Here is a 27,905-nt window from a genome sequence, read left to right on the forward strand (position 1 = left end):
TTTTCTGCATCTGTTTTTGATCAGAATCAAATAATAAGTTTCCACAGGAACATGTGGTATTAGTTTTAATTCTTTCTTCCTAATTTAGATAGCTTCAAAATTATTTAACGTATTTGTTATCAAATACTAATAGTCACCTGATTTCTGCCTCAATCTCTCTATGCTTTAAAATCAGAGTTTAGCCTCTCTGGGAATGACCTTGAGGGTGGTAGCAGCTTGATATGAAATCCAAGATTTCCTGTATTATAGTTTGTAGGGGTGCTGAGGTACATAGTGATTTTAGGGGTTAATAGTCGTAGTCATTGATGCGTATATATTAGGCTGTATTCATAAAAGACTGTGTGTTGCCTGAGTCAACCTCTTACAGTCTAATACCAGTGGCCAATAGGAAGAACAGAAGAGAATCCAAGAAAACTGAGGTAAGCTAGATTCTGAAGCACTGTCAAATTAGAAACAAAAGAATGTTAGGTGTCTTGGATAATGTGCTTGGGGATTACTGCTGTATATTTTAGGATTTCATGGTATACCTTTTAAAGGGTTCATTTTTTAAAAAAAAATGTTGAAAGGAATAAAAGACTGCTGTGCCTAAATGATTTTTTCCAGCCTCCAGAAATCACCACCTATCATATGCAAGGTAAAATATTTTCATTACTGATTTTATTGCTGTTGAGAATTGGATATAGATATTTATGTAAGCAAAAGATGTCAGAGACAATGTGTTGAATCAAATATGACTCCCTGGGTAATCATTTAACCTCCCTCCGTTCTTTCTCTCTGTCTCATATCCTCTTATTATTTCAGCCACTGTCCAGCAATTTCAAAGGATATTAAGCCTTTGAGATACAGGACTTGATTTCTTTTGGAATAGGAGCATATCTTAGCTATTGTTTTTAAAGAGAGGGCATTAGTTTTCCCCTTGCATTATTGATTCTTATTGTTCTCAGCTTTAAGGCTATTGTTGCCACCTAAGCCACACAACTATCCCCCCCCCCACCCCCAGATCTGTGTGGCACTTCCGAGTATGCCTGCAGCTGACTTATTCTCATCTTCTTTTTTATATAAATGATTTTATAAAACAAAGCAAACATTGTGATTTGAGGTGCATTGTTAATCTAGTGTATTATAGGCACTTGGCTTTGCATTTTTGGGTTTGGGCATATAGCAATGGAAAAGTCAGACTTAATGGGAACAATTTTAAAAAGAATTTGGACAAAGAAACTGAGCACATGTCAAGCAATAAAAACAGAATTAGTTGTTTAATGTAAGAAAGGCAATAATATGGGACACAGGGGAGTGACTGAAGGAGGGAAATAGCTTTTTTTCTCAAACAAATCTCTCCAGACATCTAGGGACCAGTGAACAGCTGTTAAAATATTCTTTGATCTTCCTCTTGTGTGTGTTGAGATCTGGGCCTAGAAAATCTGATCCAGATGCCCCTCTAACTAGGACTACAAAAGAACATGTGAGATGTTCAAAGGAAGACCAAACTCTCGCTGTTTCACTATCTTTAAAGGCAATCATGGCAGCCTTCCTTTTTTTCAGGTGAAGCAGGAGTTTTTGCAGATGAAATAGTGCAAAATTGACGGGCTAAAATACCATTGAAATGTCAGTGATATATATAGAAACATTTTTTTCTATGCAAAAATAACAACTCTCGAATTTTGTTCATGAATATAAGGAGTATACATTGTAGCTTTTAGGGGAGAAAAGACACTGTGAAGATAACATACTTTCTTTAACTACTTTCCCCCCTCTTTCTAAGGTAAACAATGCATGCAAAACTCTACTTCAGCCTTTTGGTAGTCTTCCTGACTGGTGCTGTGTGGACGCGGAGTATCAGAACGATTGATTATGGGGATCCATATGATGACTGGTCTTATTACAGCTTTGAGTGTCCACAAGAATGTTTTTGTCCTCCTAGTTTCCCAAACGCTTTATACTGTGACAACAAGGAACTTAAAGAAATACCTGCCATCCCAGCAAGAATCAGGTATCTCTATCTCCAAAACAATCTCATTGAAGCTCTTACAGAGAAATCTTTTGTGAATGCCACTCAGCTAAAATGGATAAACCTGAACAAGAACAAAATCACTAGTACTGGAATTGAGAAAGGTGTATTCAGCAACCTTAAAGGTCTGTTGTATTTGTTCCTTGAAGATAATGAGTTATCAGAGGTACCAGCTCCATTACCCACAGGCTTGGAGCAGCTGCGTTTGGCAAGAAACAAGATCACTACAGTCCCTGAAGGAGTCTTCAGTAATTTGGAAAACCTCACCATGCTAGATCTGCACCAAAATAAGTTGCTTGACAGTACTCTCTCAAGTACCACCTTCCAAGGACTAAACAGCCTCATGCAACTTAACATTGCTCAAAACTCACTTACTCAGATGCCTCCAATCCTCCCTGCAAATGTAATGCAGTTGTTTTTGGACAATAACTCCATTGAAGCAATACCAGAAAATTACTTTGATACTATGCTCAAACTGATTTTCCTTCGCCTGAATAACAATAAATTAACTGATGAAGGTCTGCCAACCAAAGTCTTTAATATTTCATCTCTTCTTGACCTTCAGCTGTCTTACAACGCACTCACCAGAATCCCAGCTATCAGTGTTCACCTTGAGCACCTACATCTTGATAACAACAAGATCAACAGTAAGTGTTCCCCAGCAATCTAAGGTAGAAGTGTTAACTGTGAAATATCTTTGTCTATATTTTTAACAGCCTTCTGGTTTTTTTATGGATTTCTCAGTTGCATGTATAGGATCGTGGTACACACAGCATAAAACAGGAAGGAATATATATATATATATATATATATATATATATATATATATATATAGTATGTAATATTGGGCTACAACTCTAGAGATGAGGGTTTGATTTCCCACTTGAGCATAAAACCCATTGGGTGACCTTGGACAAGTTTCACTCTCTCACCCTCAGAAGATGGCAATGGCAACCCTCCCCCTAAAGAAACTTGCCAAGAATACTCTATGATAACTTTAGGGTCACTCCATACCTGGAGGCACAAAGCAACACATATCCACACACATACATATATTCTCCCCCCCCCCCTTGAAAAAATGCCAGTGTGCTGTCAGTAGATGAACTGACAAATCAGCTCCATGCTTAATTAACCAGAAAAACCTAATGCAGTTAAAGAGATATGGGTACGTTTCCCTCAACATGTAAATTCTATGGAATTGTCAACTATTTCTAGTTAGCCTATCAGTGTAAAATAACTATTGATCAGATAATGAATGAAGGTTGATTACAGTGACTACCTGGAGAACATTATCCAATGCTTCTTCTGGTGAGTGTTGTCTAGGTTTCACAGAACTATGAAATGTGTTGCCTCTGTCAATGGTAAGGGCAGTACTTCTATTGCAAGGTGATATGTCAGCAGATAGGACTGAGAACTCCTGAAAAACACAGTTCTGGTCTGCATGAGGGTTCAAGGCAAATGTTAGAGATTAAAGGGGAGGAGCTTAAAGAAATGATCTGTTCCACTAAGTCAGGAGGAAAGGACTTATGAGTCTCTAGTCTTAGACTTCACTTTCCATAGCCCCTTTCCACTGTTTTTTTCTGGCTACTGCCCATGAGAATTGCAGTCCAACAACATTTGATCAATTATGCTTTGTCTGCACTTGCCTAAGATATACAGATATCCTATCTACTTACGAACAGGCAATGCATTCCTGCATGATACCAGGACAATGGTTTTAATAGCAATAGGAAATACATTTCTATACCGCTTACGGATGTGGTTTACAAAGTGTAAACTAATTGCACCCAGCAAGCTGGGTACTCATTTTAGCGACCTCCAGAAGGATGTCAGGCTGAATCAACCTGGAGCCCCTGGCTGGTACTGAACTCACAATCTTGTGGTTTGTGAGTGAGTGACTGTAGTACAGCCATTTAACCACCGGGCCACCAGGAATTGACTCTACTTCTGTCACAACCACAAATCAGTCACTAAAATGTACACCTAAACTGGGTGAGCCCAGCTTACTTATACTTGAAGGTGTACTTATACTTGAATCCATGTAATTTGTACATATGCACACACCCCTCATAACATTGCAGAACTGTCATTTACAAAGCCTTCTAGAAAACAATTTACTCATGTTAGAGCTGGGAAACACTAAGAGCCTCTAGTTCAAAGAATAATTATGGCAGAAAGCTCAAATCCAGTTGAATTAGAACATTCATAAAGGAACTGTGCCTAACCACAAGCTACAGAACAAATGAAGTGAATCCATGGCAGAGAACTCAAAACATATGCAAGGCAGATCACTCAGAAAGGGAGCCAACATAACCACCCCCTTTCATATACACAAAGGAAGTTAGAAACACTGTCTCATACATTATGGATATAAACTCCCAACACATGCATGCTATTGTCCAGACATATTGTCCTGTGCAAAGCTGATCCAGACATTCCTTTAGAAACATTTGTATTCTGTTCTGCAATATAGCAAGAAAACAAAAACATCAACCAACAACAACTACGAAGAGATACAAATAATGACTGCTTGGTTACTATCTTATTATACAGAACAATGGAAAAGTCTGCCAGTTCTGCATATCTGTTACAGTGCTAAGAGGCCTGCACAGAAGGGGACAATCCATCAGGTGCAACTTCTGCCTCTTCAGCACTGCAATGTCCCATGTCTCAGAAACAGCTGCTAAAATGTTACCAAGATTATTTATTATAGATACTGGGCAAAAAGGAAGCAGCAATTCTCAAGTTATTTGAATTCAGCAGCTAAATCTTTCATATTAGATTCTTTATACACATCACTATCACCACCACGATCTCTTGTAACTTGGAGAAGCTTACTGTACATCCTTATCACAATTCATTCATAATGGCCATCTAAACTAAACCTAGATGTGTGCATTGAACCAGGTTGAACCAGCCATCTAAAAAAAAATGAGCAGGTATTTAAACTTGGGTGGTTTTATTGCTGGACTACGACTCTCGAAATCAGGGTTTGATTCCATGCTTGGCCATGGAAACCCACAACAACAACAACAATCCTACAGCCATAACTCACCCCCACAAAATGTACCTGTTCCATACTTTCCCACACTTTACATTAGAAATGTCAGCATTCTACAGCACCATTCAGCAGCAGTAAGGTAAGCAGAAAAACTGTGGCTTAATCTAGTTTTTAAGGCACCTTTCCCTTTTGTCTTGATTTTGTTCACCAAGTCTATGTTCCAAGTTGCCTTAATCCATTTAGGATGAGCTTGAAGTGCAAATGTATTGCTTTTACACTTTCATTTTTAGATTTTGCTGGACTATGCAAATAGTGTGTTGTTAGTATGCACATGGTTTCTTTGGCAGCAAAGTTTGCTACTGTTAAGATGCTGAATTATTTAAATATGACCTTTAGGAGGTCATATTTTAATGCTTTAATACTTAAAGTTGGACAGGACTACTAATGCCAAGGGGTTTTTAAACTGCTTTTAGAGTCTGTGCCTTGTCAGCACTCATTGCTTTCATATTAGCTGGGTGGTAAATCCAGGTTTGACCCTGAAAGGAGCTGCCCAGGGTACTTGAAAGTTCTTAAAGCTGCTTTAAAGCTCTGACTAAACCCTGGAATGGATTTGTGCTCCAGTAAAGTGGGGACCATTATCCACCACTACTTCAAGAATTTGGTTAGTAAGAATAAACTAGAATGATTAAAGAGGACCCTGATTCCATTTTTAATTGTCTGGGCTGAATGATACAATCACATTTCTTGATGCAGAGATATCCAAGAATTTAAACAAGGAAATTTCACATTCTTATAGTTTTCAGGAGTGATGAAGGCATCATCAAATTTAAGGCTACAATTCATCCTGCCATTAGCTGACAGCTAACCAGCTACTCCTCTTAACATATTTCCTTGTCTTTCCTAGCTTACATGGCAGATCTTATTGGCTCCCTAGTAAAGCTTAGATGTACAAGTACATATATGAAAATTTCAGATAATGTGTTAATTACTGAGGGACGGGAGAGATTTTTCTCCAAATAACTTTTCTTACACACTTGTCTGTTTTATGTTTAGGTGTTAATGGAACTCAGATGTGTCCAATACCTATACCAGGAGATTATGTCTATGAGAGAAATCTGCCACGCCTTCGATATCTCCGTCTGGATGGCAATGAAATCAAACCTCCAATCCCATTTGATCTCATGCTATGCTTCCGGCTCCTTCAGGCAGTTGTTATCTAAGGACAACTCAGTGTTGCAGTTATTGTTTCTCTGACAGTGAACATGTTTGGCTGATATTTCACTTGCTATACTTTTCACATCTCCCAGTTATACTTTTGGTTTTCTTTGTATTTTTTTTTGTTTGTTTTTGTCTTTATGGTTATTCTCCAATTACAGTTGGCCCTCCTTATAGATTGGCTTGCCTTTCATGGCTTTGAACTTACATGGAAGGCAAACCCCAGCAGAAATAATGGGGTGCGTATTTGCGCCATGAGTCCCATGCACCACTGCAAGCACGTGCCCCATTATTTTCTATAGGGCTTGAGTATACGTTCTTTTCCTGATGTGCAAGGTGTGTGCGTCTGGAACGGATCCCCTGCATATGGGGAGGGCAGACTGTAACTTTCCTCATGCTTGCTTTACTTTAAAGACAGCTTTGAAGAGGATGTTTTTCTCATTGCGGGGTCCATTTAGAATCAAATAAATAAATGTTTTGCCATATTGACTTAATATCCTAATGGCACCAGATCTTGTCTGATCTTGGAAACTAAGCAGGGTCAGCCTTGGTTAGTACTTGGATGGGAGATCACCAATGAATACCAGGTGTTGTAAGCTATATTGCAGGGGGAGGAACTGGCAAAACCACCCCTGAGTATTCCTTACTTAAGAAAACCCTATGGAATTCATATAGGAACAGTGCATTCAAAACAGGTATTAAGCAATAGTAAAATATCCATTTGGGATTTTTACTATCATTGGCGGGTTACAGACGGGCAAAAAGGGATGTACTCATGACGTCATGAAGGTAGAGCCTTCAGACGGGCTTTACCTGAATGCCATCATGAACACGCCCCCCGCACGCCCCAAGCGGGAAGAAGCGGCATTAAAAAGGTGCTGCTTTTTTCCGCTTCTTTTCTGTTTGATGCGTACCTGCGCAGCTCCGTGTGTAAGCCCCTGCACCAATACGTCAGAATTGCTACGCCGCAAATATAAGTTGCCGGTTTAAAAGCTCCGTGTCAGCTGCGTCGCATAATGGGTCGGGTTCCCGGGACATGCGTGGTTTGCAGTCAAGCTTTAATTGCAACGTCCGCTGCCATGCAGCTGTGGAAGCTGAGGCACAGCTGCGGCGCATTTTAAGCCTCGTAACCCTAACCCTAGAGCCACTTGTGTGCATGCGTTGGTAGAACCGCGGGAAGTTGTAAGTTTTGCCGGCGGATGTTTTGGTTGTAGAAAGTGAAAAGGGAAAGTTTGGGATTTAAAGTGACCCCCCTACACACATTCCTGCGCCATTTTCACCTGGGAATGGGCACAGTTCGGCTGCTCCTGGCACAGCTGTGTGGCGGCTCCCCTTTGCCACCAGGCAAGATGGCTCAGCCATCCACCAGCACCCCAAAAAAAGGCAGGGGGACGTCTTGGTCTCATACTGAGACGGCTGACCTCATAGCTATATGGTCCCAGCCAAACATTTTGCAGAAACTGGAGCAGTCCTACCTGAATGCTGACACATATCGAGAAGTGGAAGAAGCCATGAGAGCTGCTGCACCGGTACACCAGAATTGCTACGCTGCTACTTTAAGTTGCCCATTTAAAAGCTCCGTCGCATAGTGAGTTGGGGTCTTGGAACATGCGCAGTTTGTAGTCAGGCTTTAATTGCAACGTCTGCTGCCATGCAGGTGTGAAAGCTGCAGCACAGCTGCAGCGCATTTTAAGACTCGTAACCCTAACCCTAACCCTAACCCTAGAGCAACATGTACGCATGCGCTGCTTGGAAAGTTTGGACTTTAAAGTGCACCCCTACACACATTCCTGTGCCATTTTCACCTAACAATAAAAAACGCTAAAACTGTAAATATTGACATATGTACAAAGGAGGTGAGGGGAGATGGCAGGGGGACAGCGTTGGCAGTGGAGACAGCTGTGGCTGCGCATTGCAGATTCAGCAAGAGCGCGGGGACCAAAGGAGAGGAGGCATCCATGATGCTGGTGACATTGGCAACGTGCAAGTGGACAAGGATGCCAACACCAGCTGATCACCAGCTGGCAGGAGACCACCATTGTTTTTGGGCAGAGCGGGGGGGAAAGTTTAAAGGGGCTTGGGCACTTTAAATGCGCACATAGGCTTTCTGCCGCCGCTGCTTAGTGCTGCGCAGCTGCGCATTCGCCAGCCGGCAAAGGAAAAAAAAGAGACCCCAGAGCTTGAATGTGCCCAAGACCTTTTGATGCCCTCTAAACTTGCCCCCAAAGGCAAAAGGCAACTAGAGGGGGCCTGGGATCAAGGGGCAGGGAGCACTGACAAGGCACTAGGTCCCATGATGTCCCATAAAGACATCATTTCGCCTCCCAGGGCATGTGTTCCCTCCCAGCCCTATCTACTCTACTCTACCCTTCCTGTTCTCTCCTCCCACCATGCCTGGCTCACTGGTCCCCAAACCAGCAATCTCCAAACTCTGTCCTTCCAGGTGTTTGGACTTCATCTCCCAGAATCCCCAGCCACCTTGCCCTGTGGTCTGGGATTCTGGGAGATGAAGTCCAAACGCCTGGAAGGACAGAGTTTGGACATTGCTACCTCACACCACTCCTGCCTAGCTTTAAAGTCACAGGGAAAAAGTTTAAAGGGGCTTGGGTGCTTTAAATGCGCAGACAGGCTTTCTGCCGCTGCTGCTTAGCGCTGCAGCTGCGCAGCTGCGCACCTCTCATGCGGCAAAAGAAAAAAAAGCCGCGGTTTGGGCCGCCCGTGAGGAAGCTGCCTCTCTTTTTGCAGCGTCCTCCGAGGCGGCGGTTTGGAAACTCCGGGTCCGAAACGGACCCAGGTGAGGCGTCTTCACTGCCCCCCGTGTGGAAGCTCCAACACCTGAAGCACGCCCCCGGGGCGGGCCGTCTGGAGGCTCCGCATTCAGCTAAATACACCTCCAAGACGTCCTCCCCTGCCCGTTTGTAACCCGCCATTATGAAATATGAGCATTCCAATAAATTTTAGGCAGCTAAGTTTCAGCAGGAAAATAAGCTGTTAGCAACTACTCCCAATTGTACTTCATTAACTGTTAAGGCATTTACAACAGAAATATTTTGAAAGATGAAGGTCAAATATTTGGAGTGGAGGTATACAATAAATATGTAACATCTCACAAGCTCAGTTAATTTTTACAATCAAGACATTCTATCTCTCGTTACTTGCAGCATGTCCTTTTAATTAAAAAAGTTCCTGTATTATTTAGTTTATTTGTCTTATGCTATGGTCATTACATTCTCAGTCTATTTGCTCTCATGGCTTATAATAGTAGCAGGCCTATGCAATCCAAAATTAATTTTCTATGTTTTCTATGTACATTAGACCAGTATTAATAAGCCTTAACAGTATTAATAAGCCATAACAGAAAGCAAGTATCTACAATGAAACTTCTATTTCAATAAACCTTGTGAAAATTCTTGTAAGTTTTTTTCTTTTGTATGGTTTCTTTAAAACTTCTTTTGCCTGATAAAGAAACCAGCGGAGCTTTGAAATCTTCCATAATGTATTTTGTGCATGTTGGCTGGCCAATAAAGGTGTCACTATTTTCAAAGTGAAATTTATTATAGTTTCTGGCAACTAACATGACTCTTACGGCAAAATATATTGCTACACTTACTCTATTGTATTCATTATTATATTTATGAAGAAGTAGACTTGCATGTGAAATTGTACAGAACTAGATTAACCCTAGCCATAGTAATTTATTTATTGAAAACAGAACAATTTTGTATGATGATTGTCACTGATGATGCTTTATTAAACAAATGTGAATCCTCACTTTTGTTTCATTATATACTTTGCTTCCTAAAGATTTCCTGCAAAGATTAAGTGTGTTGAAGGCCCAGAGTGTTAAGCCAAGAATTATCCTGGTCAAGATATGGGAGCTATCACAGAAGCAATAAATAATCTCAGCAAACAAGGTTAATCCTGGGTCAGAGAGTGTGACAAATGGCCTTTTACTGCACATATCATTCTCTCCTTGGTAGGGGAAGGGGAAAATATATACAAAAAAAGCTTGCACTCAAGTCCATCCAGAGTCTTCATTACAAGGAAATGCCCCTAGGTCTCCATACCCCAGGTCCAACACTAACCACATATCATGCTGCTGCCCATCCACTGTATCATAATTTCCTATGTTGCAGACTTCAGACTAGTTACTTTTATGTCTGCTGCCTTTGAGACTTGTTTTATGAATAGCATTGTCAAATGCAGGAGAACATAGAGTGTTGACATGGCATTGAGGTGGCTACATGGGATTTGGGACTGGAATTACCACTATTTATTATTTAGTTAAGATCAGGCTCATGATACTGGTAGGAGTGTGGAGAACAACCCTTTCCCTTCATGCCATTCCTGAGACATAAAAGTCTGTCTCATGTGTTACTTAAAAGCAAGTAGCCTGTTTCCTTGAACAGATTTTAGTTGAGCAGGGGGAAAGACAAGTAAAATATGAGTATCTGCCCCTTTTCTCCCTGTGTCTAATAAATCAGTTTACATCAGGGAAACAGCAAAGAAGGAGAAGTGCTAAACCTTGCATTCAGATCTTGAAATTTTCTCCTGATTAGCTGAGGACCAGCACAAATATTTAGATTTTTTTTAACTAACGGATGGTGTTTAGTGCTCAAATTACAAAAGCTAGAATTGTGTATGCTGTTGTGATTGAGATTTATATCAGTTTATGAAATTTTGGAGACATTCTGAAATGAGATAGCCAGTATTTCCTTGCACTGTAAACCCCTATCCACGCAACTGAAGGTTGATGGCACCAAGAAAAAGCCCTCTCAATTTTTTTTTAAAGTACTGTGAAAGTAACTTGCAACAAGATCCAGAAGAAATATACACAAGATTTAGATACACACGGGAAGTGAAAAACCAACAGTAATATTACCAGTATTGGAAAGTTTAGTTTGAACTAGGAATTCTGGGACTTGCAGGTTTAAAAAAAAGGTTTCCAAGCTCTGAAGAAGCAGGTTTCCTGCTTTGCTAAATTTCCAGTGCAAAGAAAAAGAACACAGCTGCATCCAGCAGGGCCAAGAGGCTTGCACAGAACAGATGACAGTGATTATGTGTGGGGTTTTTCCCCCTCCCAGTCATCATCATTTGTTGGATGCAAAGATGGAAAAACCTAGTGTGCATCATATTCCAACTTTTTGTAGTCTTTTATGAGATGATAGATCCTGGAACAAAATTTTGAGTTCTCTTAATACATATGCCTTTCAAAATAATATTCAGCTCTGCAGGCATTAACTACAGAGTCCTGACCATCAAGATGTCATAATACCTCATTAAACATAATTTTATGGAACCTGGTTGTCAATGCAGATTTTGTAATTTTAATTCTCACTTTCTCTCTTCCCTGCTTATTTGTTTTAACACTGTAAACTTTTTGGAAAAAGAGCATAATGAGACCAGAAAGCAAACAACAACAACCCCTCAATATAATAAATACTGTCAATCTGAAATAGATGATAAATGTTTCCCACATGGCAGATCTTCGAATAAGAAAATTTAAGTGAAAGTGGTTCTTTTAAATTGGATTTAGATTCATGTTCCAAACCCAAATTTAAGGAATAGAGAAAAGTAGAAATAAAATCATAACCAACAGATAAATCCAGTTAATATTTCCAAATACTGGATTACTCAATAATTTAATATTAGTCCAGTCTTCTAAATGTTCATTTTTTTTTTCAGACTAATAGTAGATGTTTAAAATCATGCCATTATAGTCAGCATTACATTTTTATTGTATGTACATTTGATATATAATCTTTATTTTGCATATATGTAAAAAATTCTCCTAAAATGATGACATAGCCTGAAATATATGGGATTATAAGACTAAAATGAAAAGAAGCAGGTCAACTGTATAAAAAGAAGCATAGCATCTCATCAATCTAGTAATAAAAGTGTCTGGATTATTATTTCAGTTTCATAAAGTGCAGGAACTTTAATATATAGGAGATCGGGAATCTATAGGACACTTGAAGTGCGGACTGATGAAAATTACCTCTTTTTTCTACACTGGGATATCCCATGAGTGGGTTACTGCTCCCACTTACTCTCTGGCAGCATAACAACAAAAACAGATTTGAATATAAGGTGATATTTTTACTTGCCCATTTATAAATATTGTACAATTGTTCTTCCATATTGAAGGATTTTGTACCCATGGATTCAACCATCCACAGCTTGCAATTATTATTTTTTAAAAAGATATAAATTTTAAAAAAAGCAAATTGTGATTTTGCCATTTTATATAAGCCACACCATTTTGCCAGGTCATTGTATTTAATGGGACTTGAACATGGATCTGGAATCCACAGGAGTCCTAAACCAAATCCCAGCGGGTGCTAGGGACCCACTGTATTATTTTTTAAAAACTGGACACCTTTCTTTCCAAACTTTCATTTGGCAAAATCCATTCAACCAAACATAGATTTTTGGGCATCATGGTCCTGCTAGAGTTTGTATGTTGTTCAATCAAAGATCTGGGACTGAAAAAATATCAAAAGAAAGTTTGTAGATTCTGAGGAAAATCTGCCATGCCAGTCATTATTAAGGCTCAGTTAAGTAGGGCTTTCTAATTCCATGAATAATATAGTTTTTTACCAAACTGTATCATCAGAAAAGGATAGAACAAAGGAATCCTATATATATATATATATATATATATATTGCAGTGAGAATGTCTTATAGGAAATCTATCTGCTAGACACACAGTCCACATGTGACTATTCCTAAAGACCAAGAGTTAAAATATTTATAGGCACATCTGCTTGACTTTCCCACATTTTGTTGTGTTACTGCCTAGACCTGAAGTGAACTTAATTAGCTTTGTTACTTGACAAACTATCCCAGATTAAATTTGTCACTTTGTACACATGATAATCAACAGTAGAAAGGTGCAAAATATTTTCAAAGATTAAGTAAACAAGAACAAAATGGCATTTATTAGTTGCGAAAGTATTCACCCTCTTTGTTGCAGGGTTTTCTTGGTCTCCTAAGCCCACCTGTGTGCAATTTCAGTGTTGTATTATTCCAGATTAAATGCATATGCCTCTGGAAGGCCCTGGAGTTAGAGAACATATCGAAACTAACAACATCATGGACCAAGTGACTATTGTGAAAAGGAAGTTGTGCAAAAGTACAAATCAAGGATGGGCTATGAAAAATATCCCAAATTATGAATATTCCCTGAAGCACCATAAAGTCCTCTATTATATAATGGAAAGAATATGCCTAGATAAGGTCATCTACCCAAACTCAAAAATCGGATAAGAAGGGCATTGGTCAGAGAAGTAACCAAAAGGCTAATAGTAAGTCTGAAAGAGCTGGAGATCCACAGGTGAGGTGGGGGCAAAGATCTATAGGACAGGTGGACACTACAAAGCTAGGCTGTTACCAGATATGCCCTCAGAACATACACATGTTCTGTGTATACATGGCTGTCATCTTGTAACTCTGGCAAATAGTGTGTCAGGCAAATCCACATTCATACAAAACTCTCTCAAAAGGGGATTTTTATTTTTTACATACAGCAATCAAGATATACACAATAGTTGCCCTGAGGAAGATGAATAGAGCTTCATAAATGGCAAAAGTACAAACAGAACAGCAGACTTTAAATTCTGCAAGGGTTTGGAATTAAGAGTAGTTTGAAGCTATAGGGGTTAATAAGGGGAGGAAGAGATGAAAGAGAGAATTTCAAAAGTAAAACCAATATAATACTTTCCCTAATCCACAGGTACAGACAAAAGCACATACACACACAAACGCACACAACAGAGTAAGAGGCAGAAATTTCAGGGAGCTGCAATGTGCAGGGAAAGCACTACACAGAATATAGATTTAAGAGACAGAAATTACCACTCCTAGGTCCCGTTGCATTTATGAAAAGCTAGGGAGCCCTCATGGCTGGAAGAGCACATGAAAAGGAGAACAAGTTACTATTCTCTGAGCCAGAGCCAGGACTCTGAGAAAGAAAATAAACTCACAAGATTTTCTGGCCAAACGCCCAATTCTTGGGGGGGGGTGTCTAAAAGAGTGATTTCAGCTCAGCAAGGGGCATCCAGGAGGAGGCAGGCAGCTTCAGTTCTTGGTTTCAGTTGAACCTTCCCCCCAGAATTGTTTGTTGTTGTTAGCTGCCTTTGAATTGACTTCAGCTCATGACGACCCAGTCAGGTTGACCAGATGTCTTCCAGGACATGTCCTATATTTCAACCTTCTGTCCAGGAGGAATTTCAAAATGTCCTCCATTTTGAGCATCACTGAGAAACATGAATTTACATTTATATGGGTATTTTAAGGTTTTATTTGGTAATGTCCTATATTTTTCTTGAATGTCCTACATTTTGCAGTGCCTTGTCCTCCTTTGCAGTTAGAACATCTAGTCACCCTGAACACCATGGAGGAGACATCTCAAGGCTCCCTGTCCTCTAGCAAACTGCACAAGCCCTGCAAGCACAGGCCTATGGTCTCTTTGATTGTGTCTAACCATCGGGCATGAAGTCTTCCTCTCTTCCTCTGCCTTATACCTTTCCTAGCATCATTGTTTTTTCTAATGATTCATTTTGATTCATGATGTGGCCAAAGTACAACAGCCACAATTTAGTAATCTTAGGGCCCGAACAAACAGGCTAAAATAAAGCTGCTTTGGGTCACTTTGGATGTGTGCTGTTTAAATGATACATGTGTCCTAAGCGGCTGGAAGGACTGGAGTGCAGCTTTGGCACAGCTTCTGGCCTCTTAAGATGTGTGTGTCATTGAAACAACATACCTCCAAAATGATCTGAAGCAGCTTTATTTTGGCCCATCTGTTTGGGCCCTTAGCTTTCAAAGAGAATTCAGGATTGATCTGTTCTAGAGCCCATTTATGTTTCTCGGCCATGCACAGTATCCTCAATATGGTGTTCCAGCACTATCCTTATTTTAGTGTGCTAAACTATATCTTTACATGTTCACTTCTCCAGTCTCTAGTCTTCTTCTGGCTTCTTGGCTGATTTCTCCCTTCTGATCAAAATTTGAACCAAGGTATACTACCAGAATACTACCTTTCAGTTTAGAGGAATTGGGGCATACATCAGCATACTTGCTAAAGCAAAGAAACCTTTTCAAACAAAGAGTGCCCACTTGGACATCATGAGACACAATAACTGGCTTAGCCAAAGGTAGCAATGACTCAGACAAACACCCACTTTAGAAAGACATTACAGAAGCATTAGGTCAATTAACCTTGCCCCAAAGATGACATTTCCTATCAATATGCAAAGGGACATTGTAGCACCTTTGAGACTAACTGAAAGAAAGATGTTGGTAGCATGAGCTTTTGTAGACTTGAGTCTACTTTCTCAGATGAATGAGGAACTAGACTCAATTCTATAAGCAATGCTGCCAGGGTTTTCCTCAGTTACTCTCAAATATCCCTTTGCAGTGGCTATGGTGGGAGGTGGCACATTTTGATGGCCTCCCAGGAAGGAGAGACCAATTAATTTGCACTGCGGCAGCAATGCCACAGTGGGCAGAACTGGGGTCAGAGCTAGACACTACTTAAAGCCCTGCCATCCCTGGATGCTTCCTCTTTGCTTCTGCACTCAACCCATCCTTCTGCTGCTGACACAGTATGAAGTTTTCTTGGCCACTTAGTGACTAGGTTAAAAAGGTTGTATGTACAGCGCTGTGTAAATTTACAGCGCTTTATAAATAAAGGTTAATAATAATAATAATAATAATAATAATAATAATAATAATAATAGGTATGAATTTTTTCACTTTTCTACAGGCTTTTTTGCCTAACCCATACTGTTACAGCCAGAGAGGGATAATTGGTGGGGGTAGTATCTAAATATGCTGTCACCTATACAGGAGTGGGGGAGATTTAGAGTTTGGTGACCACCAAGGGCAGTAAGTTTTGTGAAAGAGAGGTCTCTGGACCTGTCTCTTTAGGGCCCTGGACCTGAGAGATGGAGAAAGTGTATTACCGTAAGGCTGCCCTGAAAGATAAATAGTCTCTTTAAGCCCCATGGCTTGAGGAAGGGACTTTTGAATTTATATTCCTAATGCAGGCTGGCCAGGGAGTAATTCCACCTTTTAAGGACATTTGAGCCATGTTTGACCAGTGATGGAGCCTGGTATGGAAATCTTTAAAGTGACCCAGTTTCAAACCCATCTTCTTGTGTCTGGTCTTGTTATTTCCCAGGTTGCTCATCAATATCCCTTTGCATATTAAATTTCTAGACTAACACAGCTGTGTCTTTGAATTTCTTATCAATGTCATTCCTGTCTGTAGTGCATAATTTTCCAACTGCAGGGCCACATACTGGGAGATACAGTACCTAGCCTGGGGGATATTCAGTATCTCAATTGTTTAATTAGGAAACTAAAGCAAGCTCGATGCTGGTAGTCAATGGCATACAGAATAGATTCTGGCTATAACATTTGACCAGGAGTTTAAGTCAGGGAGTAGCTAAAGTACTTTGGAACTTAGTCAACAACTGGCCTATACCGTGCCTGAGAAAAGATGCAGTGGTAGTATATTAAATGCAAGACAGGAAGAGAAGGATGGAAGACTTTCTGCAGACTTTACATAAGGACTTTGAAAAATGATATGTTCCCACTGAGAGTGTTTGGAAGCTGCTTTGCAAGATGTGGTGGATGTTGCACTAGGGAGTACTGAACACCTCCTCAGCATTCCAAAATTAGACATAAACACATATAACCTCTTTTTATCTGTATGTAACCAACAGGAATCTGGCCTTGAAGTGTTCATTTAGCTAAGGTGGTGCCTACACAAGCCAGAATACTCTGGAAGCAGGCCAAAGCATCCTGGCTCCGGAGCTAACCTGGGACCCTCCATTGCAATGAGGAACAACTGTTTGTACACACATCCTGCTGTGTGGCACAGTGTGGTCATGGCAAGTCACTCATTCTGAGGTCACAACAATGCATCCAGACTTGATCACATTGCTGGGTTTCTTGTTCTGACCTCAGAGTGATTGACCCTCTGTGGTGGTAGCCATGCCAGGCAGTACATGTGTGTGAACAGCTGCCCAGTATCAGCTGCAGATCTGGGAAGGCTCCAGATCTGGGAAGATCTGGAAGAATGGATAAGTTTTTTTTAATGCATTATAAGGAGGGTATACCATGGACCCAGTACTGTACTGGTCATCACCTGGAATGTTCACACTAGAATTGGGGTTTGGACCATGTGTCTTCTGCACTCCCTGCCAAGAAGACAGGTGATTTTTTTTTTTAAAGAATTCCTTCTGTGGTTGGTATAAAATAGTCAAAAATGTATATAGTTTACTGAAAAATATTTTCTATCTGCATTCCTTCCTTTGTTTTTGTTTGTTAGAATCAGAATTATAGAGTTGGAATAGACCACAAGGGCCATCCAGTCCAACCCCCTGCCATGAAGGAACTCTCAATCAAAGCATACCTGACAGATGGCCACCCAGCCTCTGCTTAAAGACTGCCAAGGAGGGAGACTCCACCACTCTCCGAGGGAGTGTGTTGTGCAATTTCAAGTCATTTCTGACTTAGGGAGACCCTAAATCATGGGGGTTTCTTGGCAATATTTGTTCAGATGAGGTTTGCCATTACCTTCCCCTGAGGTTGAGAGAGTGTGACTTGCCAAAGGTCACTCAGTGGGTTTCCATGGCTGAGCTGGAAATCAAACCCTGGTCTCCAATGTCCACTCAAACCAGTATGCCATACTGCCTCTCATTCTTTTCTTAAATTATGCTTTTTCAACTATAAGTAAAGAAATGTAGAACTCTACATTAATCTGAGTGGAGGAGGATTATTTTTTTTCCAGTGGATAGCATCTGTGAATTCTTGCTTTGCTTCAGAAAATGTAGTAGTTTCCTTCCAGAAAAATGAAGTGAAAAATTCCTGAGAGAGCTGATATGATACTTGGAGAGATGGCTGATGGCTCAGTGTGTCAGTGAATCCACTCTGGACCTTAATCAAACTGTAAAGGAGCTATCTAAAGTACTAAACCTGTTTACAGGCTATGATTCAGAACCCTGGATAGCTCATTTAAAATCTGAACTAAAATCTAAAATGGATTCTCTGTTCCTCTGACATGGAATCCAGAAAAAAATCTTGAAAGAAAAAGATCTAACATACCATGCAACAGTAACTACTGGGACTATGAGATGGTTCTTTTCCAATAACAAATTTTTGAAGAGGAAGTGAAAAAATGAAATATAATAAAAATATAATAAACCCAGTGATTTCTATTGTTTGAATTTTTTGCTATTAAAAGTAATCCACAGTAAACTCAAAACCATTTGGAATGCAATGTATCAGGAAACATTTATCATAATAATTAATGAAGAGAAAATCCTCCTTATCATTAGAAAGAATTCATCCCAATGTTTTCAGTTGGGGATAATTGGATCAAATGATCCCATTTAGCTTTGAGCTCTTTGGATACCCTTAAGAAAGTCATTTTCCTCTCATTCTCAGTTCTTCATATTCCTAATAACAACACATCTCTCAGATTTTTCGCAAAGATGGATGATAGCATAATTAAAAAGGACCTTGCCTAATAAAAGTCCAGATGATATATTAAAATGATAAGATAACAATAAATAATGTATAAATACTGAAACACTTTGGAGGCAATACATTTGTAGCTGAGTTTACACACTTCACCTTTTTTACTGCTATAGTTATAAGACACCGAATCAAATACTTAAAGCTTTCTGTTTATTCTTTGGCATGATAATGACAATGAATTAGTTGATGAAGTACAGGACTTTAAAATATACTCTCCCCCATCAAAATGAATTGTACCTAGTTAACATAACTTTTTCTGGCATCCAAATTTCTTTCAGAAGATGTGATATGAAAGTGTTTAAGCATCAAGAAATTTCTCAGGATTAAAGCTTCCTGTACCACCCTCCCACAAACCCGGCACCCCACTGCCATTGGTTAGGCTAAAAACCACAGACGCGTATTCAGAGTAACCTTGTGCAATTTAAGAAAGCAGAAGCCAAGGTAAGTTTACTGCTTCTTTTTTCTTGATTAGTAAACTAGACTTTTTGTCAAGATATGCACATTTTAATATTTTGACAAGAACTGTAATGATGGATATTAACTTATTAATATTTGCTTTTTACTTTGTTTTATTGCCTTCCTATGAGAAGTACATAACAAAATCATAATATTTGAGAGCTCTTATAGATGCCAATATAATTACAGTATGCTCCAATATTTTGCTTATAAACGAATTACAGACAGGAAGAGAATTCAGTCAGGTTAGGCAGGCAGACCAGTCAGGTTTACAAGTGTGTGTAACTGTGTGTGTTTATTTTTGAGTGTGCTTGTACTGAAGCATATAATAATATTTAAATATACATACGTTGCTTAATGAATTCTTTACCAGCCATGTGTGCTGTCAAAATATAATTTTAGAATACTTTAAAGTTTATCAGTGTATTGATGAAATAATCTGAAAATTAATGGCATTTCATGATATTCCCTTCTACCAGTTATACCCATGACCTTACCCTTCTATTTATAAAAAGTAAGCATGAAAGAAAGAGTAAATAAGATGCCACAGTTTAGTGGGTACTGTGATAGATTTGGATCTGGAAGAGAGGTGGGTTCAGATTTCTCTCTAGTGATTTGTTCCAGAACTTAATTATTAGTGTCAGCTTTCTCCCATTTTGATCATAAGACATTTATTTCAGTTTTTTTTTTGTAAGAATGACAACAAAATAGTTGTTCAAGCACTTTGCAAATTAAACAATCATGAATTGAACAAATAGTAGTCCTAGTTATGACAATATGAGCCTATTAGATTCAACTAATATTTTTTCACTAATATGTGAAAAAATGAAAGACAACATCTCTGGTGCTATTTCCAGTGTGTGTGTGTGTGTGTGTGTGTGTGTGTGTGTGTGTGTCAGCTGCTGGGAGGTACATACATTCTAGTTTATCAATATGATAGAACAATCAGTAATTTGTTTTAGCTAAAACCAGAATTTAATAAATTAATTACTGCTGAAGAGTGCAGTACTGTACAATTAACCCTTGGTTAAAGGTACCAAGTCTCAGCTGCTGTACATTCTGTTTACTAGCTAGTTTTTAAAAATTAAAAAAAAAACAAGAGAAAAATGAATGCCTTGTGCTGTTCACCATTCCCATTGGAATTTCATGCCTTCATGTGTAAACCTTCTTCACAAAGGCCTTCTTTCAAGAGGCTTAATATCAGTTTGTTTGAGTCTAGGCAACCTGAAAAGAAAAAAGTGTCTCATGAATTTCTAATGTCAAAGAGTGTGTGCTGCTCTTTAAGCACAACTTATAAATAAATTAAAACTCATGTGTGAAACCCTCAGGCTTCAATGAAGTAGTTTTATATTAATATTTACACTCTTACTGGTACCTTTCCTGTTCCATATATGTTGTATGGAAATGATGGTGTATTGACAATAAAGAATGAATTTTTCCATGGGAATATTGAAGGACTTTTTTTCAGGATCACATGACCTAATCAACAAAAGTCATTTGTACTTAATTCTAATTAAAATAAAATGTATGAGTTACACTCAGTAAGCTTCAATGATTTCATACATAAAGATTAAAACTTTAGCTTTCCATGGGAACAAATATAAAAATTATAAACACAAGCTATACCAACTGAACATGTCAAGTATAATGTATAAAAACTGTATGTGCCAGAAGAATTTTCTTTATGGTGTTTCACATTGTCATTGGCCCTTCCAATAAGTCCAGTGGAGCATCATGCACACAAAGAAAGCTACTTAAGTGGACATGCTAAGTGAGTTCTTGTGGAGCATATTATTTAGCAGCATATTTCCACAGGAATCCTCAGCTCTAATCCAGAACATACTCACCAGGCCAATTGCAGCCTAATCCGGAACATACTCACCAATTGCTCCTGTTTGATCCAGTTATGCTATACAACAAAATTATATCTGGATCCATGTTGTGGGGTGTCTCATGAGGGGTGGCTCATGAGAATATGTGATGTTAGGAAGCAACAACTGTTACCAGCAGAGGCCAGATCTTTAATCAGTATCAAGTCTTCCAGGGTAAAAAGGAAGTGGGTAGGACAACCATTCAATGGTCTTCTTATGCCATGAACAATGTGGCGATTGCTAGAAGGAGATAAACACAACATAGACTTTTTGTAAGATTCCTGGTGGGATGGCCACTCTATAAAAGCTACATCCTCTTTCTTTGCCACGGAATGCTCTCTAGAGACTACAACTGGCAGGGAGCTGGAACAAAGGCCTGTTACAGACTGCCAAAATAAAGCTGCTTCAGGTCTCTTTGGAGGTATGCTATTTAAATGATGTATGAGTCCTAAGAGTCTGGAGGTCGCGCCAAAGCCACACGCCATTCCTAAGCACTGGAGTGCAGCTTTGGTGCAGCTTCTGAATTCTTAGGATTCATGCATCATTTAAACAGCACACCTCCAAAGAGACCTGAAGCAGCTTTATTTTGGCTGTCTGTAACAGGGCAAAGATATGAATCTCTACCTCCCATTACTCACACATATTTCCCCCTTTGTTCATCAGAATTCTAGTTAAATAGAACATATGCAATGAAAATAAAGAGGAATAATCTATTTTCCAGTTTTACCCTTCTAGCTTCCATCTCAACGTATATGACTGTTTCTATACTGAAAGAGGGTTGTAAAATCTCTTTGTTCATCAGAATTCTAGTTAATATTGCCCAAGATAGTATAAGTCCAGTACTTGATGGAATCACTGGTGTACCTGTGGTTAGCGTCACTCAGTGCAGGAGGGCAGCAGTGAGACAGTGGGGGGGGAGTACCCCACTGCCCCCCTTCTTCCCAATGCCTTGCTTACTTGTCCCCTAGCCAGCCCACTGCTGCCCAGCAAGACTGCAGCTGGGTAGGTGGGATGCTAAAGCATCTGGATGGCCGTTCAGGTTCTGGCATGGTTGCTTAGGGGAGCAGCCATGCCAGACCCCAAACAAAAGGCACTCCCCTCAGTAGCCCCCACAGCTTGAGGGCAGTGCTGCAGAACCAAAACTAAAGGCACTGCCCCCAATCCCAGCAGCCCCTGATGATTGCAATTCTGCATCCTCCAGAGGGCCATTTGGAATCTGGTGCAGGTGCTTGAAGGAACAAACACACTGGAACTGAAACAAAAACACTTCTCCCCCAGCAGTGCCCTCTGCTCGGACGAGCAGTGCTGCAGCCTCTGGAGGTCCTTTTGGGGTCTTGTATGGATAGTGGGCAAGCTACAAAGGGACATGATGCCCTTTCTCACTCACCCCAGCAGCTGCACCAGCCCCACAGGGTGTATTTCCCCCCTGGGTGTCACCTGGTGTGATCTGTACTTCCCCTGCACCCCCTAGTGACATCACTGGGTGGAATATTTGACCTTTTTAATCATCACTGGTTTGCTTTCTTCCTAGAATATTGGCTATTTGTAATCATCACTGTTTTTTTTTTCCTTCCTCTAGAAAAGTATTGAAGAATGAAGTTCTTTGCAAATGTTTTCATGGGAATTTTTATCTTTGATACCGTTATGGCTGCCCCTACAATAAGTTCTATAAACTATGAGTCGGAAATATATGATGTTGAAGATCTGGATAACCTCTATGACTATGATGAAAATCTATCTGTTGATCAGTCACAGGTAAATCAAAATTGTACATTTGCAAACAGTTGTACAACAATGGCAACAAGCTGAGGTTTTATATTTTGGGGTGGATTTGCTGTTTTGACAGCACACCAAACCAGTCAGTATTCAACCCACTCTGCTTTCACAAATAAGTTGGAATATGTATTTCCTGATTTTATACTACACTGATAGAGGAAAGCACGGATAGATTATTTAAGTTTGTAGAGCTTTTTCAGTATTTGATGTTGCCAAAGTAGTGTAAGAAAGAAAGGGAAAATGGTAATTAAAAAAAGAAAAAATATAACTGCAATGAGGAACAACTCAAGTTTCAAAACCTTTCTAGTTTAGAAACTGAAGAACCAAGAAATATTTCAAAAAGAAAGTGTAAGCAATCTATATTTCCATCCTGCTCATCAGTTTGTACACAACAAATCTGCATATTTTTGTCAGATTTCCATATTTTATTCCCAAGCATTTCAAGCTGCCCTGATCTGTGATCTGTGCTGATATTTTAGGGATTGCATGAAGCTCTGACAAATCTTAAGCACCTAGACTTTGCTGGACCTATCTACTGTGTATCAAAGTCTATTAGAGTTGTGAGTAGTGGGCATGCATGCACAGAATTTTGTTTTAGATTCTGAACTGGAATAGAACATCTCAGAATGATGAAGCTCCAGTTTATAAAACATTTAAACATTTAAGTGGTTCCTTGTTATCCACTGAGGTTTGGTTCCAGGACCCCCTGTGGATAATAAAATCCATGATTTTCATCCCATGAAATACATTGGCATAGCAAAATGGTTTCCTTTATATAAAATTGAAAATTAAGGTTTGCTATTTGGTATTTATACTTTTTCAAGCTGTGGATGCTTGAATACATGGATAAAAAATCTGTGGATAAGGAGAACTGACTGTAATTCTATTTTTGTATGATTTTAATTGTATTGTGAGCAGCTTTGAGTCCCAATTTTTTTTTGAGGGGGAGTAGGATGATGATGATTGTCTAGATAAACTTATAATTTGAACCAGATAATTATGGACTTTGGTAGCATATTCAGTTTTTAGTTATCTCTGTAAAATGAGAGAGAGTCATTGGAGAGATGCTCCAGATGTGGAAGGGTAAGAGATTTTTGGAAAGGAGGGACTCTATTCCACACTGCTTGGGCAATGTGCATATTTTTCACATGATCTAGTTTACAGAGGAATGGCTATATTACACAAGATGGCTATGAAAATAAAAATAAAATCCTAAAGAAGAATGGAAATTTGCTATTTTCATATTATGAGGCAACTGATTTTCTTTCTGGTAGATGTCCTGGATTTTTGCCATCGTTCCAGTGGGAGGTATTTCTCTACACTGGAATTCTTCTAACAAACAAATGTGAATTAAATAAACCTAACACTATATACATGCCAGGATTTTTCTGTGAATGCTTTTCTATGATGCATTTAGCCAGGTGCTGAATAAAGTTTATAGCATGTGTGCAAGTTTGCAAATGTAGAAAGATGAATTCATCTTTTCACATCTCACCTTATATATTGATTGTTCCCTAATATCATTGTGATCCTTCCAGAGAGGAAACTAGCAGACAGAAACAGAAAGTTGGGTTTACTTTAACAACTCTACTCTAATGGCTAAGAATAATACTAGAGTGGAAAGTGCTAGAATTTTTCTGCAGATGAGGTGAAACACTGGCTTTAAGTCCTCTTTTTGCTTCCAAATTCTAGCAACCTCTTGAAAAAAATGTATCCTAAGGGAGCTTATTGTGCTGAGATACTGAAGGAAAGAAAGATGTCATTCAAGTATATAATTTATGTGGCTGTTTCCAAGCAGAAACAACAGGAAAAAGGAAATATTAAAAGAAAATAAACATAAGAACAAGGAAGAGATGGTTGGGTCCAGCAGGAGAAATAGACTAGGAAGGAGTGCAATTTGAGGGGCAGTTTGCATTAATTACCATTCTTGAGCTGAGACACAAACTTTGTGTCTGTGCACACAGATTTCCAATAACTGACATAAAAAACTAAATGGTGTATTATTTTTGGGATCTGATTTAGGGCTACTTTTTAAAATGGGAATAATTATTATACTTCTATACATAATACGAATATTACTATTCTTATATGTGTAAAGACATTTGTGGAGAAAGGCAGGATATAAATAAAATCAGTCAATCAACAAATAAACAGACTGGCCATCCTAGAAACCTATCATCACATATCAACCTTTTAAGCTTTTTTGGGATACAGTGGTTTGAGGCTTCCTGATAAACAGTGGAGAGATACCGAGGAGATTATTATACAGGGACAGGACAGGGTTGGGATTGTTCTCCCGTCCTTATCTCATCCATGACTACAATAGCACAAAAGCCTTTCATACATGTAGTGCTGATCCTGTCATTGAAGTGGAATTGTATTAATGCAAAATACCAGGGCAATTCCACTTCAATGACAGGATCAGCACGCATCAGATGAAAGCCTTTCATGTGATTGTGATCACTTGTGCTATCCAGATGGGACAATGTCTGGATAAGCACAGTGTTGTGTGAAAGTACTTCCTGCAATCACAGGGGAAGGACAAGCAAGGATGAGGCAAGGATGGGGCAAGGACATCCTTTTCCCATCTGATAATCTCCTAAAACATGTAGCCAGTGATTATCACATTTATCTCTATATTTATAGGATGTTATTAGAACTTACTGGTATATATAATCATATGCATGCATAGTTGGAGAGGCAGTCATGAAAAACTGGCTTACTTTTTTCACTCTTTCTCATCCCAATTGTATATATTCTCATCATTATTTCTCTGTTTCTTGCATCTGTAGAATTATGTCCTGTCTATACAAGTTTAAGTCCTATAATATGACTCTGCTGAATGTCTTGTATTTTTAAGAGTGTTGATGTAGCTTGCACTAGTAAGGAAAAACAATTTCTTGGATTTGCATTTCCCCAAGAAACATTCATTTGGCATCTTCAAAGACTCAAAACAGGTTGGACAAATCTACACATTTGTAAGCCTTTCATTCTGTTAAAGAGGAGGAGAAATGTACACAAAATCATGTGCATGTTTGAAAAATTTGCATGAAAACAAGATAAACATGTACATGAAACAACCTTTAGCAAACAGGTAAATTATGTACATTTTTAATAGTATGTGTACAAAAATATGTTTTTTTAAATTGCTCTAAAATAGGTATGAATTTCCATGCAAACAGGAACATGGGGGAATCATGCATCCTGATACAGAACTGGGGTGGAAGAGGGTGAGACATTCTTACTTTTGACCCAACTCAAGGTTGGGCTACTTTAATGGATCCCTGGTCCAATTCTCCAAAGTGCTTACTATGGACCAAATATAAGCATACCCCTGTTATTGACCGACCAACCAACATTTCCAGCTATTTCCACAGAAACAGTGCTTAGATCAGAAAAAGAGACTAAATATTGGAAAATCATTCTGATTAAAGGGCACATTCATTTCTCTTCCCTGAAATTGTACAAGGCTAAATAATAACAGAAATGGTATAAATAATAAGCATGCCAAAGAAGAGAAAAGTGTTTTCAGCTGTGATAGTGTATAAGATTGTTTCGGGCAGAAAAGTAAAATTATAGACAGGCAGATGCTTGAAACTGCTCTGTGAAATTCCAAACATTATGAAATCTCCATATGGAAGTAATGTGTGGCGATCCTAAATTCATGTATGTATGCTGGGAAGCAGCAAATGGGCATGGCTTACAAGACAATGTGCTCTGTATGAATAGTTATTTTAAACAAGATGATCAGAATTCTATAAAATTCTAATTTTATAAAAGAAAATGAATTATATGTGCTGTGCAAATTAGGGAACTGTATACTTATTCACTTGAATTCCATGGCTGAGCAACAGCTGTTTTTTATGTAAGAAAGTGGAAACAGGATTCAAGTTATGGTGGGGATGGTAGACTAGATATGCAGAAATCAGTGGGTCTTCATATGCAACTTGCCACCTCATACATCCAAGCAGATTTTGACTCTCTTGGTTAAGAGATTAAAAATCAGAACAGAGCAAAGAAAAAGGACAATACATTCTGAAATACACACACACACACACACACACACACACACACACACACACACACACAGAGACTGAGAGAGAGAGAGAGAGAGAGAGAGTAGTGTGCCTTCAATTCATTTCCAACTTATGGTAACTCTGAGGCAAACCTATCATGGGATTTTCTTGGCAAGTTTTGTTTAGAGGAAGTTTGCATCACCTTCCCCTGAGGCTGAGAGCATGTGATTTGCCCAAGGTGGATTTGATGGCTGAACAGAGATTCAATCTGGCCTTCCAGAGTCCTAATCCAGCACTTAAACCACTAAGCCATTCTGGCTCTATTGTCATAATCATCATCATCATACTTATTTATATCCCTTTTCTCCAAAATTGGGACTAAGAATTACTTACAATTTAAAAGCACAGTACAATTAAAAACATACAAAAGCGACTATTAAAATAGAATTAAACTATAAAAATATTAAAACAGATTACTTGTAAAAAAGGATACAATTTCAAAAGATAAAAGTACTTAAAAACAGCACACTTAAAACAGTACACCTCCAGAATGGTCTTTTAAAACTTTCTGTTTTAAAAGCCTGTCTGAATTTTAAAAAAGTAGCCTATGTATGTGGAATAGCATAGGGGACAAAACAGAACCTTGAGGGACCCCACAGACCAGGGAGTCCCTTAGCACCCTCTTCTGAATTCACCCCTCCAGGAAGGAACGGGGCCACTGTAAAATAGTACCTCCAAGTTCCATACCAGCAAGACCCAGAAGGATAACATGGTTCATGCTACTGGAAGCAACTGAGAGGTCCAGCAGAACTAACAGGGGCACATGCTCCCTGTCCAGTTCCCTACATAGGTCATCCAACAAGGTGATCAAGGCTGTCGCTGTTCAATATCCAGGCCTGAAACCAGTTTGGATCTAAATAATCTGTTTTGTCCAAATACCCCTGGAGTTGGGAAGCCACCACACATTCTAACACCTTGCCCCAAAAATGGTAAATTGAACACAGGCC

General features: G+C 39.1%; 2 protein-coding genes across 4 annotated transcripts in view; both read left to right on the plus strand.

Annotated features, from left to right (window-relative positions):
• Positions 1–204: 204 nt before the first annotated feature.
• Positions 205–6,662, plus strand: KERA (keratocan). Of its 3 annotated transcripts, none has more exons than XM_042469326.1 (3): positions 205–419; positions 1,763–2,655; positions 6,063–6,662. In XM_042469326.1, the coding sequence occupies exons 2-3, from the start codon at positions 1,770–1,772 to the stop codon at positions 6,227–6,229; spliced, it is 1,053 nt and encodes a 350-aa protein (XP_042325260.1). In that variant the 5' UTR covers positions 205–419; positions 1,763–1,769; the 3' UTR covers positions 6,230–6,662. The 3 variants fall into 3 exon arrangements, with proteins under 3 accessions (XP_042325260.1, XP_042325262.1, XP_042325261.1); XM_042469328.1 differs by having other exon boundaries at positions 1,763–2,679; positions 6,063–6,102; XM_042469327.1 differs by lacking the exon at positions 205–419 and adding an exon at positions 503–634.
• Positions 6,663–22,699: 16,037 nt separating this feature from the next.
• EPYC (epiphycan) overlaps positions 22,700–27,905 on the plus strand; it is a 29,137-nt gene continuing 23,931 nt past the window's right edge. Inside the window, exon 1 of the mRNA XM_042469452.1 lies at positions 22,700–22,861. Coding sequence (XP_042325386.1) covers positions 22,700–22,861 — 162 coding nt within the window. The remainder of the gene's footprint in view (positions 22,862–27,905) is intronic.

Source organism: Sceloporus undulatus, chromosome 5 (genome assembly GCF_019175285.1).
Source record: "Sceloporus undulatus isolate JIND9_A2432 ecotype Alabama chromosome 5, SceUnd_v1.1, whole genome shotgun sequence".
Classification (NCBI taxonomy): Eukaryota; Metazoa; Chordata; class Lepidosauria; order Squamata; family Phrynosomatidae; genus Sceloporus; species Sceloporus undulatus.